The following is a 14,366-nucleotide window of genomic DNA, read 5'->3' as shown; positions in this document are numbered from 1 at the left end:
AAATATTTGTAGTTGAAAAAAAAAAAAAAAAAGTTTACAATGTTCATTTGTTCACAAAGTTTTTTCCTGAATGAAAAATAAGACATCAGTTTGATTTCTTCAACTTTTGTACTTGACTTGTAGTGGTATATCAACAACTCCAGAAGGTAATGTGAGAGGTTTTGCAAATTAATCACTCTAACACAATTTAGCATTATGTTGCTTCATGTTCCATTTCATTTGCTCTCAATTTGAAAACAAATGTACTGTTCTTATCACAGCCTTAAATCAGATTTGAGAGTACCTGCAGAAAACCTGTTAAAATCTCATATGCCACCTTCGCAAAACCCCATTTGAAAACTACTAACTAGTGCATCCTTTCACTAGTATGCTAAATTGTCATACAAATGCAGACAAATAAAACACAATCCTGAAATGACATTCAATAAAGACATTACAACACACTACTAGACTAAATTGCACTAGTAGAATGATTGTTTTACAAATAGTTTTTTTTCCCCAACTGTGTGAAATTTCGGTTAAAAAAAAGCCATGTTAATCTGTTTGTCCTAGTAGTATACCAACGTTGTTGCTACTCCTGCGACTAATACTACTAGTGACAATTAAAAAAAATGAGTTGCGTCAGTTAATGCTAAGATGTCATTAAACAGTGTAGTAAAAAAAAAAAACGTTATTCTACTAGTGCGCACAGTTGCCTGACTAGTGAGAAAATCAGACTAAATATCAAATAAAATGAATAAATGCTCAAGCTTTTCATAGTGACAATTCAGTGCACTAGTAGGCACAAAGAAACTATGTTTACCACTAGTGTGATATTCCCACAGTGCTGTGGCAAACTGTGTGTGCCTACTGAGGTAAATCTACAGGGGGGCAACTAGTATGTAACACATGCCTACAATAGTAGTGTTACTAGTGCGGCACAGTAGTTTGAAAAATTTAAGTCACGGTGTTGTTAAAAGTGCCACTAGTAAGTAGAAATATGTTTACTCGTCGTTTTACTAGCGAGTTAAATTTTCTTACTGGTGTAAACAAATATCGTACTAGCACATGGACCTTCGTGTGAATATCAAGTATAAAATAAATGCTCAAAGGGCTTGCCATCCACACACACGCACATACTGTACATCTTGCATATAAATATCAATTCACGCATTAAATAAAATTCCCAAAGTATGTTCAAATGCATAAAAACCACTAATAAGAGTAGAAAATAATCCTCATAATAATAATTAAAAAAAAATGAAGGTCCCTTTGAGTAATGTGATTAAACAAAGTCCAAATTGGACGTTTATGCTAATTTCATGTTAGTGCTTCACAATTCTGGTGTGTGCGTGCGTGCGAGCAGACAAGACGACAGGAGCGGGGGAGGCGGCAGCATCGAACCCGCGCACTCTCCGTAAACATGCACCATCCACACGGAGGAACCGCACCGGTCCATTGGTGGGCCTCCTGCTCCCTCGCTCAAGCTAATTATTGTATATTATACCCTTTTTTGTTTGAAGTGTTTTTGTGTTTGTTTATTTTCTCTTTTGACTGTCGTCATTGTTGTATATGCGCCCCTTAGCATGTAAGTTGTTACCGTCTTGTACCAGACCAGGATGCTTGCAATCACGGCAGAGAGTCCATGCTCCACCAATCAGCTTTAAGAGTTGAAGACAAGCTGAGGGACAAAGAAGAACAAATAATTAATAAAACAAAAAACAAAACAAAAACAAAAACTGGGGATACTTGTAAAGAGAAAGAATATATGTGATGCAGATTTTGGGCTTTGCAAGTGCGTCTTGATGCCACTAGATGGCGACAAAATACTTCAATTTCAACACGTCCTTTGATTTATTGTAAATTTTGCAGTGTATGGGGCAAGTGTGAGGTTGACTTTTCATAACTAAAATATTTAGATTAGATGGATCCCATTTTCTCATAACTGTTGTTATTATTCTTTGATTGATTTGTATCACCTGATCAAGTCTCTTTTAAAATTAACCCCCCCAAATAAACAAAAGCATGTATCATTTCTGTTGATATTGTAACGGATCAGTATTTGTATGGAGGCCCAAGTTATGCTACGGAGTTAGTCACCCCACAAGTGTTGTTTTGGTGAGGTACGTAACCCTAGGAAATATAAGGTATACCAAAGAGAAAAGGCATACATGTCTTACCCGGCGTGGCGTTCACTGCAGCGGCGCGGCGGGAGCTCCAGAGCAGTGGAAGTGCACGTTGAGCCACTTGGCGTCGCGGCGCTGCCACACGCGCGTCTCCTCCGACTGGCAGGAGCGCGGGCGACCCTGCGCGTCCATGTACTGCGTCAGGCGGATGTAGGCGATGCACGCAGCGTCCTCGCCCATCAGGTGCACGTGAGGGTTCAGGATGGTGGTGTGCACCGGTTTGCTATTCTTACTCAGTACTGAAGGCAAGCAGGAAGCAAGGGGACACTTAGCTTACTTTCATCAAACAAAAGGCTAATGAAGCTAGCTACACATTGGTGGCCAAAGGACAAAACCTCCTAACTGAAAATGTTTACATTTTGTGTTTTCAAATGAAATGGAGAGAAGGTGACTCCACATTTTCAAGCCTCCTGTCTGAAGAGAGTTTCTTTCAGTTACTCAGGCCATCAATGCACAGTGGTACCTCTATTTACAAAATCAGTTTTCTCCAGTCACTTTCGTCATGTGAATTTTTCGAAAGTAGGGTGGCTTATTACTTGTAAACAGCGTAATCCATTCCAAACCCCAAAAATGCTCCCAAAACCCTTAAAATGAATTATATTAAATTATAAAAGTGCATCAAAAACTGTGAATAATATATGTTAGAATTACATTAGTGCATAACAAGCATGAAAGTCAAATTCATGTTACGAAATGACTTCCAGAACAAATTTATTTTGGAAGTAACCCTAACCCTATATGCAAATATTACTATACTAAAATAATACTTTAAAAATAATTGCATCCAAATAATGCAAATATGGGTAAACAGGACTGACCCAATATTTGGGTCAATTTGACCTAATTCTCTTTTGCGTAAAATACCCAATTTTTTAAGTTTTCCTATGCAAAATGACCCATTTTAAGGTTGTTTTGTGCAAAGCAACCCCAAATGTGGCATCAAATTGACCCAAACATTGTTTTGATCCCTTAATGACCCATAATTGGGCTATTTTTAACCCCAAAATGTGATTAGTCAGTGTCCAACCAATGTTAGTATTTGAGAATCTTTACAAAAACATACAGGTAATTAGCTCTTGGATTTTTAAATTTTTTTTTTTTAGATTTGAAGGTTTACCGAACATTGCGACTTGCATGTATAAATGAGAACACAAGAAGTCAAACGTACAGTTGTCAAAGTAGAACTTGTGGAAGTCCATGCCCTCCACCAGATTCCCCAGAGCCTCCGGCTCGAATGAGGTCAGGCCTGGGTCACAGATTCTTCTGATACATGACAACAAAAGAAATACATGAAATTAGATGGTAACACGAATGTGAAAGTAGGTTTACATCCATTGTTGTGATTTTACATTTGACATAAATTATATGAGGATACCTATAGTCTCTTTACATTATTTCAACTATATTGAAATGAGAAAACTCCAGAGCTGATTTGGTATCATGGAAAGCAGTTTCATTTAAATGCCGAATGTGAACACATGAACAAATGTGAAAACGTACGTGTAGGCTTCAAAGTCGCCATTGTTGATAGCTTCGATCAGCTGCTCGGTCATCTTGATGATCTCTTGTTTGCGGCCTGAAAACAAACCAATAAAATAATCTCAAGGTTTCGAAACAGGAAGTTGAAGACCTTGAAAGCATGCAGACAGGAAATTAGTCCCCAATACTGAAACAAAAAGCTAAAACCCAAAACATCTCGAAAAGCATAGAGTGAAGGGGTGAATCTCTCCTGTAAATTACTTAAAAAAAAAGTTTAGTACTTAATGATTTAAAATAATTGGTTACTTTTGTACTTCATTCATTTAGTACCAGCTATTTTTTAGACCCTCATTTAGCAAAAAGCTTGAAACACAATTTAACAACTTTAGTACCTGGAATTGAATGGGGAACTTAGTACATCAGTAACTGAAGTAATTAATTCCTTCAGGTACTTACATCAGGTACTAATGTCATCAATTAATTTAGGTCGTCAAGTGTAAAAGTAATCACTTATGTACCTACGTGCTACAGAAAATGATCACTTTAGAACTTTAGCACCTGAAGAAATTGATTACTTTAGAAGCTAAAGCAATAGAGCACTTCAGTATTTTAGTAACAAAAGTAACCACTTTAATACTTAATTACCAATAATTACTTTAACGTTAGTACTTGATTCCCCTCGACGTTGTTTAACCGATTTATCAGAAAACAAGAAACCCAGCCATCGATTATGGCGTTTGCCTGCAATTAACCCAAACAGCCAGCAGGTGGTAGCACAGTACTGTAACGCATCATCATCACGAAGAGTTCATTTTTGGTGTTTGGTTTAGAGCTCACAGATGCTTATAGAGTTATGAGTAAGAGTCCAAGGAGCGGGACGCTAATATCCTCCTGATAGGATGCTTTAACACTACTGCTAACATCTTAGCACAAATAGCTAGAGAAAAAAAAAAAAAAGTCTCATCATCATCAACATGAAGTCAAAGCAGCTGTCACAAAGCAGCCTGGCCGAGGATCAAGAGTGAGGAAAAGCGACGCAACGGCTTCTTCCTCTTCCTCTCGTTGTAAGAAGATTAGCTCCTTTCAGGAGGTCCTGAGACTAATTACAGGATTAAGTGTCAGTGTCACCATGTGCCGCTCAGGCACGACACCACACTTATGCTAATGGGGCCCACTGGAAAGCGGGAGCCTCAAAGCAGGGTGGTCAAAGTTTGGCGCGGGGGCCACAAATGGCCCTAGAACACTTTAAAAATAAATAAAAAATAATAAATAACTTATTTCTGGAGATATTTTCTAATGATACCATGAGAGCGATATATTTTTAAGATTACTCAAGACCAACTAAAAACCAACTGAAAATAAAAAAATCTTTAGAATTAAATAAATTGTAATAATAAACAAACAAACAAATAAATAAATAAATAAACACACACTGTGACTTTTATTTGGGGGATTTTTTTTCTACAAAATGCAGCATGCTGAGAAGGCCAAAGTGGGACAAGTACCTTTCCTACCTTTCATCTCCTCCTCTTCAGCGTTGTTACAGCTCTCCGTCGAGCCCTGCCGGAAGAACACGGTCACACGGTTGAGATGGAGACACCAAAAAAAACAAAACAAAAACAAATAACACCACACGGCGTATGTGACAAACCTGACGGATGGCTAGATGAGACACACAACGACCTCCCAGGAGCACAAACCAGCCAAGGCAGTGTCCAAGCATATGAGATTTTTTTTTTTCCCCCAAAATTTGGTCGACCAGAGTTTGTATGATTACGCCAATAAATATTTGGAAAAGTAATATTTCAAGACTCTTGAAGAACATTGAATGATGGGTGAATGGTACCACCAAATACATTGTCCAATTGTGGCTTTTTTGACACATGTAACACATGTAAACATGCTACGGAAGTTGACATTTCTCGACTATTTTTACAATACTTCTATTACTTTGTCGCATTATTTATGTGATGATTTTACGAATTTATACATTCTCGGATATGCTATATTGTTTTTTCATACACTATACAGTACATTATCATACATATATATATACAGTAACTCTAAATAGGACTATTTAAATAAGATGGATATAAATGGCAATATTATTACTCTCATACTGTACATGATATATAAGATGTAGTGTTAATCATTAATCCTAGCTGCTATATACAGTTGATTATAATTTTACATTTCACTAAATATCATACTTGCGTGTGTATGTGTGTGTGTTTATATATATATATATATATATATATATATATATATATATATATATATATATATATATATATATATATATATATATATATATATATATATATATATATATATATATATATATATACACACACACACACACACAACATTTTATTTTTTTGACAAATTATTATGTTTTTCTGTTACTACAATTTTTTTTTTCTTCCCCATCGCCTGTGAGCATCTTACCTTGGTACCGTCAGCTGGGTTGTGCACGACCGTGGTCTGCATTTCCTGGGGGGAGGTAAGACACACTTTACCATGCAGGGATGAATGAAGGATGGATGAAGGGCATGAGGCCAAGGAATAACACAGTATTCCATGACAACATACACAACGCAACAGAACAACATGGTTTTCTCCTTGATTATATGTGAGTTTAATTCGTCTTCTATTGCATATCTCCTCCTCTTCCTCCTCTACTTGAACACAACGAGATCCATGGAAACGTGTGTGTATGTGTGTGTGTACAAGGTACGAAGATATGCAAGGATGGACAGCAATCAGAAAATGAATGAAACATAATGAAAAGTGTCAGCGGCTCAAGAGTCTTTGCCCGGGAAGATTCGTTCAAAAAAAAAAAAAAAAAAGGCGTCAGACAGGCAAACAGATGAGCGCACAGCGAGTGAGCGGGCGACAAGAGCTCATCATCTCACCATCAAACATACACTCGAGCTGGACTTCCTTTTCTGACAGACAGCAATGAAGAGGAGGAGGAAAATAAATGAGCAATCAAATCATAGTCAAAACAAAGAAGCGGCCACATTTGTGCGCACAGAAAGAGGGAAAAAAAATTGACAGGTCAGAAAAATTGGGAGCCATTTATAGAAAAGCAAGTGTATACAGCTGGAAAATAAAAACACTGAAAACATGAAAATATACAGGTGCACAATAAATTAGAAAAAGCTGTTTATTTGAGGAGTTTAATGTCAAATCATAATGCCCAAACTGTTGAGTTCTTATTACTATATTTAAGTAGGTTTTCACTATTGGATTTGATTAATTAAATAACTAAAGAAAGCTATATTTTCAGGTTAAAAAATGGGTTACAACATTAGTTGGTCATGAGAATAATAGTTGGAGATTTTAATATATTTTCAGGTGGTACAGAGTTTACTTTCTGAGTTGAGCCTATATGTTTTCAGTCTTTGTTTGGTATCTTTTAGCCTCAACCTTTTATTTAACGCTAACCAACACAATTAGCTTGACAAAGAACCACAATGATCCACTTTGACCGAGTAAAATCTATAAGTACTGGAAAAGTCTGAAAAACAGGCAGTAAAAAAATAGACAGACTGAGGATGTGAGTGGGAAACGTACCTTTACTCCATCCGACTTCTTGTTTAATAAGGTTTTGCAAGCTGCAACACAGAAATGAAAAGAATTACATCAAGAGCGTATAGAGAAAAAAAAAAAAAAAATACTGTATATATATATATATATATATATATATATATATATATATATATATATATATATATCCCCATGTAGATTCTCAGGCAAATTCAAATCAAGGTAACGGGTTTTTTTTTCCCCCAAAAACATTCAAAAGTTAGTTACACAATTGTGCGAATGGGCTAACAAATGTTGACACATTATATAACAGGAATTGTGACATAGGAAAGGGACGGTCTTAAAATGTACCACATGTACTTTATTTCAAGGATCCTCAAAATCACGGCACCAAAACTCACTCAGCTGCACCCCTCAGGGCAATTTGCATAATTTGTGACTGACAACAGTTTGATTGAGTAGACATGATAAAACAACCCTCCTCCCCTCTCTGAAAGTCTCGTAGACCCATGACTGGAACTGAACAGGGAGTCAGCCATTTTGGTTCAAAGCTGTCATTTTCTGGCAAATCCTACAAATAGAAAACTAGATAAAAAAATTAGACCCCAACCTCTGTGTGAAGAGGATGCATGAATGATTCCCAAACAGCGGCTCAGAAAAAGAAAAAAAATATCTGTTGATAGATTGCTCCTGTTTTTGTTGTAAATGTAGAAGTAGGATTCAGGTGCTGATATTTTCTGGTGAATTACCGGGTCTCTGATCTCCACAAAATCCTAAAGATTTGTACAATAAACGTTGTTCATACATATTTGATGTTGTTCAAATATGTAATTGCTTTTTCCTTGAATGGACCCCCGAGGAAATAGTTTGGACACCCTGACTCTTGCAGTTTTTTAAAGTTTTTTTTTTTCTAACTAGACTTAATTGGAGCAAAAGAATTCACTGTAATTTATGGAAAAATATGACATTAAAGATAAAACAGTCACACTATTGTGGTCCTTCCCCTACCTTCCATGTTTAAGAGTTAGAAGGGTGGCAAGTGAAAAGTAAGAAAGTTTTATATATATATATATATATATATATATATATATATATATATATGTTTTTTTTCCATGTTAGCATTGATAGACTGCAGACAATACCAGCATTGTGGGCTTCATGCTTTTGACATGCAGCATTCACTTCAAAATACAACAATCAGACCTTGAAATGAATACCAGTAGAATCAAAGAATTAAAAGTCCTCATTTGTTAGAGTTCATTGAAAAAAAAATATCCTCGCGCTCAACAAGCCATAATTTGTGAGTTACCATTAGCCCACTGATCCTTTGTAGGGCAGTTCACAATATTTACGTATGTCATTTTCACTTGAATATAAGATTTCAAATTGACAGGTTTACTGATAGTATAATTTGTCTACATGCAAATTAGCAGGCAGTCATCACGGGACATTTGAGCATGTAGCATGCACACTGGCACGTAGGCAGGCACTGGCCGGGCATCAGGATAATTTAAATTGAAGCAAAGATGGCAGAAATGGGAGTGTTACGGAGTGTAAATGCTAAAATTTTCTATGTAACTGGATTACAGTGAACCCCTGCTAGGAATTAGCAAAAATTACCACATTTAATTGTTTAAATTTTAAGATACATGTCCACGAGTATTAGTATATTTTTCTATATTGTTTATGCTCAAATATATGCTGATTAAAGCCTGGCAACATCGCCACATTGTTGCTATTTTTTAGCTCGTCTTTGACATTTGCCCTTTTATATTAGCATTAAGCTAGCAGACTTAACGACAAATTTATGTAGTTGTTTAAAGTGCACTATTGATCTTTTTATTATATGATGGACAGTTACCTTTAACTGTAAGTGGCATCAAACAGTTTGAAACCTCTTTTTTGAATGATTGTTCATTATCTACTATTTTTCGTCAAACTGAACGACAGTGTAAAATTCATAAAGTGGGTCCGTCTTACCTCACTCCTGCAGATCACAAAGTACTCTGAATTAAGTGACGACGTGTGAATTGTTTTATTATTTTTGACACTAGAATTGACAAGTAGGTGAGGGTTCACTGTATAATGCTAAGACTATTTTGTGTAATATTTTTTTGTCCAAGAGTAGGCAGGAAGGCCAAGCATTCACACATGCAGAAGCACGGAAAGATCAACTCTTGAGCTTTCTTTTCTGCCTTCCGTTTATTTGATGACGACCAATCAATAGCGGTCCGGTCAGGGAGTGGGAGGGGGCCGGTCGGGTGTACTGGGGCATAGCCGCAGACCGCATGCCGACAAAACCCGAATGCAAAGACGGCGGTGGCTCAGTTGTACCTTCCTGCGCCATGGCGGCGGTGCTGGTGGTTGCGGCGGGACTTGTGTGCTGCCGTCCCACTACGGCGGGACAAAAATGAGTCATTGTGGAGGGGTTCATACTTGGTAGGTGGGACGGCAGCCTTATTTACAGATCAAATTCAAGTCTGCACCTTCTTTTGGAGCGAGGCAAAAGTAGAGCAAATTTACTAAAATATGACTGTACAATTTTATAATATCATGGGGCAACTTAGAAAATGTAGCTATGACCTAATCAAATCATGCAAGCTTGTCAGTAGATTTCTGAAAATTTCTTCATTTCAACCAGCATTTATGTGTTGTGACTTTTTGACACCCAACCTAATTTTGTTCTCCTTCCAATGTCTTCAAAGGACATATTTTCACCATCCTTTTGTGGAAAAAAAAACAAATGCTTCAAATATGTTCCTGCTGATGTGGCCAATCAAACTCACTCAGCAATTTGATAGGGAGTCCTGAGTGAGCTATGCTAGCGTTTCTTAGAAGCGTTTAGCTCACAAATTTTTGTGAGCAAAATATTTTAATTTGGACCTTCTGAGACTGGAGCGGTCTATTTCAGTCACATTTGCCTGTGATGTTAGACAAGAAAGAGTAGTCATACTATAGCTAGCTTCCTAAATAGCGAGCTTGTAAGAGTTTGCTTCATAAACTAGCAAGCTAACTGACTCTCAGACAAAATCAGAAGTTCTTTTCAAACAAGTACAGTTTGTGACTAATGTCATATTCAAGACACAAGTTATTTGTAATTCTTGAAAAGCGCACTGGATCTGCAGACATGTAGACTGCTCAGCTAGCTTTTCATGCTAGCTAGCTTGCCGGTCCACCAATATTTCCCGAAGTTTTTTGTGAACAAACAACTCTGATTTGGAATCTGTGATTGGTTTGAATCTGGCTTTGAAGTTCAATAAGAATGAGCAGTGAATGAGTTATGACATAGACTTTTTAAATAGATTCTCATGCTAGCTAGCTAGCTGACTCATTTTGTGAATGAATGTCCTGCATAATAGAAATGAGCGATATATAAGAAAATATGATGCGACTTCAAGATCATTCAAGCTGCGGTTCAAACTGGTTCTTCTTCTTCTTTTATTTATCTAAAGCACAAGGTGCATAACTGCCACCTACTGTGTGGAGTGTGGTCAGAATACGCATTATATGAAAACCCTCTGAGATTCGCATCTGCCTAGTTTTACCCCGTCTGTGACCAATTTTGCACATTTGAGTCACATCTGTCGATGGCGTTTGAAAAAAGAAGCAACGAGCCAAAACGTAGAACTACGTCAGTTTCTCAAGCTAGTCAAAAAGTCGAGGATGACCCAACACTTCAAGGTACCTCTTAAGAGAAACGTCTAAAACCCCGCATGACCTAATGGCATTCTTAATAGCTTTAAACCTCTCCTAAGATTAAGGTTTTGATGATGCCGCACCCAAAACAAAACCGTAACTCACCTAAGAAGGTTTCAATGAAGACAGACAAATCCAAAACAAATCCGTAATTTAATCAGCTTTCAAGCTTTCCATATGTACGCGCCCGTCACTCCGGCTGGCTCAACGCCGACCAATGGAAAACAGTTGGCAGCGGCCCACGGGAGCGCATTAAAATACCAAAGTCATGATGGCATCCAAGCTTTGAAGGGCGCTTGATCAAGGCAACACCCTCATGTGTGTTACCCAGACTGAAGAATTAAAAAACGAGCATTTGACCATTTGCATTTGTTCATTTTAGAAAAAAAAAAGTATGAACTTGCAACTCACCAGAGAAGTTCCTGGACACGAGCATCGTGGTGAGAATGGCTCCCTGTAAAACAATTAGGGCTATAAAATGATAGGCATATCAGTTCGTTCATTGAGTGTGCGTGTGGAAATCCACCTTCAGCTTCCTCCTGGCGTTAAACTTGCGTAGACACTCCACCGTCTCTTGGCGATGCATCATGGAGGCCACAGTAGAGCGTTGCTGGAGTAAAGGAGCAACAAAGCCATTAAATACATTATAACTACGTTAAACCGAAACGTAAGACTTTTAAATCCTCCTGTTAACTCGAAATGATTTCCATTCGTCAAGCTTCGAGAATTTAATCTTTGCTTTCTCTCCTGCTTGGACATTGGCAAAATAAGGCTTTCATTAGATGGCAACCACGACAAGCCGAATCCAGAAGCAATTCACTTAGTTTGATAGACCTCCTGTGTCTAATAACTTTGCAACCAAATTCAAAGGAGAGTAACCGGCACAAATATAGAAGATAGAAGATGGACGTTAACCGAGTTTCACCTTAAAAAAAGCTCAAAAAGAAAAAAACAAATTTTTTTTTACTCAGGTAAAATATGTGTCACGAACTTCATAAAAAAATCATTGAAAAAATTTGATTTATCGTGTTTAATCTCATAGAAAAATTGTGTTTGGTTAAAAAAAATTCAAATCGCTATACTTACAAAAATAGAGGCTAGTGGTCATGATATAAAAAAAAAAAACAAAAAAACGAACTTTGTTAATTTTGCTACAACGCTTGAAAGAATCACCAGCAAAAAGATAAAAAAAAGATGGGCACTTTAATCATTTTATTTTCCACATTCGCTTGATGACTCATTGATAAAAATATACATTTGCTTAGGTTGAATTAGCTGTATGTCTTTTTCAAAGCATTTCAGAGCCAAACATCTTGAACTTCTCCCTAAATGAGTGCTTCTCAATTATATTTTCCCAAGTACAAGTTCCTCGGAAGAAAGACTATAAATAAGATTATTATCTATAATATTGTATAAGTATACCTAAACCTGAATCCTTTTTAACATTAACAAATAAAAAGCAATATAAATAAACTTTCAGCAACTGTTAATAACTTTTTACAGTGTTTCTATGCGTTACAGCTTAGTCTAAAACTGAAAAGTTCATCAAAGTTCCTGAAACTAAAAATAAAAAAATAAAAATACTAAACTTATTTCATTGCATCACCTCACGCCCACCCCACTATTTGAGTAGCATTGCCCCAAATGGAGGAACGAGAAGTTTTGAGATTTTTTTTTCCTATGTGAAAAATACAGGGAAAAAATGGCAGTAAAGATGAGTCAAATTTGTTAGTTTTATCCACCAGTAGTATCAAATAATTGTTTGTACAGCCTCTGAAAGCAAACATTACTTTACGATTTTATGTGAATTCCAAAATAGAAAACAGTTTATTTAAAGTGATTAATCATGATGAATTATGGAAAATTTTGCAATGAATTGGTTACTGTTTTAACCACATGACAGCACTTGTAAATCCCCAAATGTATTCCCAAAAATCAATCAATCATGAATCAATCAATCACCCAGCAATGATTACTACCCCACTGTGCCGTCCCCTATATGGAACATCTCCAGAAAATGAATGCAAGCCAGTGTCATATCCTCTGAAGTGATGGAAAGCAATTTTTTTTCCCCTCAAATGAAGTCAGTGCATGACTTCATTAGACGGTAAATGGAAAAAAGGAGCGAGGAATCCAAGAAGCAGAAGAAAAGGATGATGTACTGTATTGAACTTACGCAGACCCAGGGATGCTTTAGGGCCTGGTCGGCCGTGATCCTTTTGGCAGGGTTAATGGTTAGCATCTGATTGATCAAATTCTTGGCCTCGGGGGTCACCGTGTCCCACTCTGGAGATGGGAACTGAAAGAATAATAATTTGATACAATATGAATATTCAATATATCGATTCCAGAATGTGAGGAAAACCACATTTTTCATGAAAAAAAAAAAGTTTTGCCTCATGTTCACCTTCTGGCGACCAACATATTTTTTTTTTATTAAACGAAGCTTCATGACACACTTTTGTTATTGTTTTACTCCTGTAGATGGTGCTTTTGGTTTAAAAATAAACAGTAGAGCAGTGGAATTGTATTTCATTTCCCCTGTTTCTCTGACCTACCTAGAGGAGTCAAAAAATATCAACTGCTTCATGAAGCTTCGTTTATCCATCACTAAGTGTCAATTTTGAGAGTGTAACTAAAGCAGACACACCTGAGTATAGGTTAATCACGCTGAGAAAATGATCAAATGTGGGAGAAGGTGTTTTACTGCTTTAAAATTTAATAAATGAGCACTTAATACAAAACGTGAAAATAAAATCCTGCAAATAGAAAAACACTAAATTATGAACACAAACGGGAATATGCACAGAATGTAAGTCTATTCATTTACTAGTGGTTCATTATTACTGCCATTATTGCTCCATTACTATTTTTTTTTTTTTTTTGTATTGCCTACTTTATTACTTGCTCGATTGTGGAATGTAGTCTGCTAGGGTAAGTGAACAGAATAAGACTTTCACTGTGTAGGATTACTATGCATTTATATATATATATATATATATATATATATATATATATATATATATATATATATATATATATATTAGTATATTAGTATATTAGTATATATGTATATATATATATATTAGTATATATATTGTATATATATATATATATATATATATATATATATATATATATATATATATATATACAACGATGATAAACAACAAAATATAATGTATATACAAGTATATACAAAGTAAACAAACTTATAATAAATAAAAACGCATGTAAAAGTATAAAAAATAAGCCAAATAATATACATATCTAAATAAAAAAAGAACAGGAATAACAAATAAAGAAAAATATAAACCTCTATTTTGAGTATTTTATTTATCACGCATATTTTTTGGAAAATAATCCCCACAGTAAATGAGGGGACACTGGATCCACAAGAATGAATCACTGCCCATTAAATCACCAAGATTTTAAAGACATCACTGCAGTCATAACACTTAAAATCTGTCTCCT

The 14,366-nt window shown here is 36.1% G+C and overlaps 1 protein-coding gene across 7 annotated transcripts in view; it reads right to left on the bottom strand.

The window, feature by feature from the left end:
• Nucleotides 1-16: 16 nt before the first annotated feature.
• Nucleotides 17-14,366, bottom strand: part of camk2g2 (calcium/calmodulin-dependent protein kinase (CaM kinase) II gamma 2) — a 29,846-nt gene continuing 15,496 nt past the window's right edge. Inside the window, exons 10-20 of one of the 7 annotated variants that reach the window (XM_088421317.1) lie at nucleotides 13,069-13,191; nucleotides 11,419-11,502; nucleotides 11,304-11,346; nucleotides 9,531-9,590; nucleotides 7,224-7,264; nucleotides 6,560-6,592; nucleotides 5,150-5,204; nucleotides 3,666-3,741; nucleotides 3,334-3,428; nucleotides 2,160-2,404; nucleotides 17-1,660 (exon numbers count right to left, since the gene is read on the bottom strand). In XM_088421317.1, coding sequence (XP_088277443.1) covers nucleotides 2,172-2,404; nucleotides 3,334-3,428; nucleotides 3,666-3,741; nucleotides 5,150-5,204; nucleotides 6,560-6,592; nucleotides 7,224-7,264; nucleotides 9,531-9,590; nucleotides 11,304-11,346; nucleotides 11,419-11,502; nucleotides 13,069-13,191 — 843 coding nt within the window. In that variant the 3' untranslated portion in view covers nucleotides 17-1,660; nucleotides 2,160-2,171. Of the gene's footprint in view, nucleotides 1,661-2,159; nucleotides 2,405-3,333; nucleotides 3,429-3,665; nucleotides 3,742-5,149; nucleotides 5,205-6,092; nucleotides 6,138-6,559; nucleotides 6,593-7,223; nucleotides 7,265-9,530; nucleotides 9,591-11,303; nucleotides 11,347-11,418; nucleotides 11,503-13,068; nucleotides 13,192-14,366 lie in introns of all 7 variants that reach the window. The other 6 variants (XM_088421315.1, XM_088421316.1, XM_088421320.1 and 3 more) reach the window with 6 other exon arrangements.

Source organism: Hippichthys cyanospilos, chromosome 8 (genome assembly GCF_059441005.1).
Source record: "Hippichthys cyanospilos isolate Australia breed blue-spotted pipefish chromosome 8, RoL_Hcya_1.0, whole genome shotgun sequence".
NCBI classification, from domain to species: Eukaryota; Metazoa; Chordata; class Actinopteri; order Syngnathiformes; family Syngnathidae; genus Hippichthys; species Hippichthys cyanospilos.
This window is presented reverse-complemented; position numbering and strand designations above follow the sequence as displayed.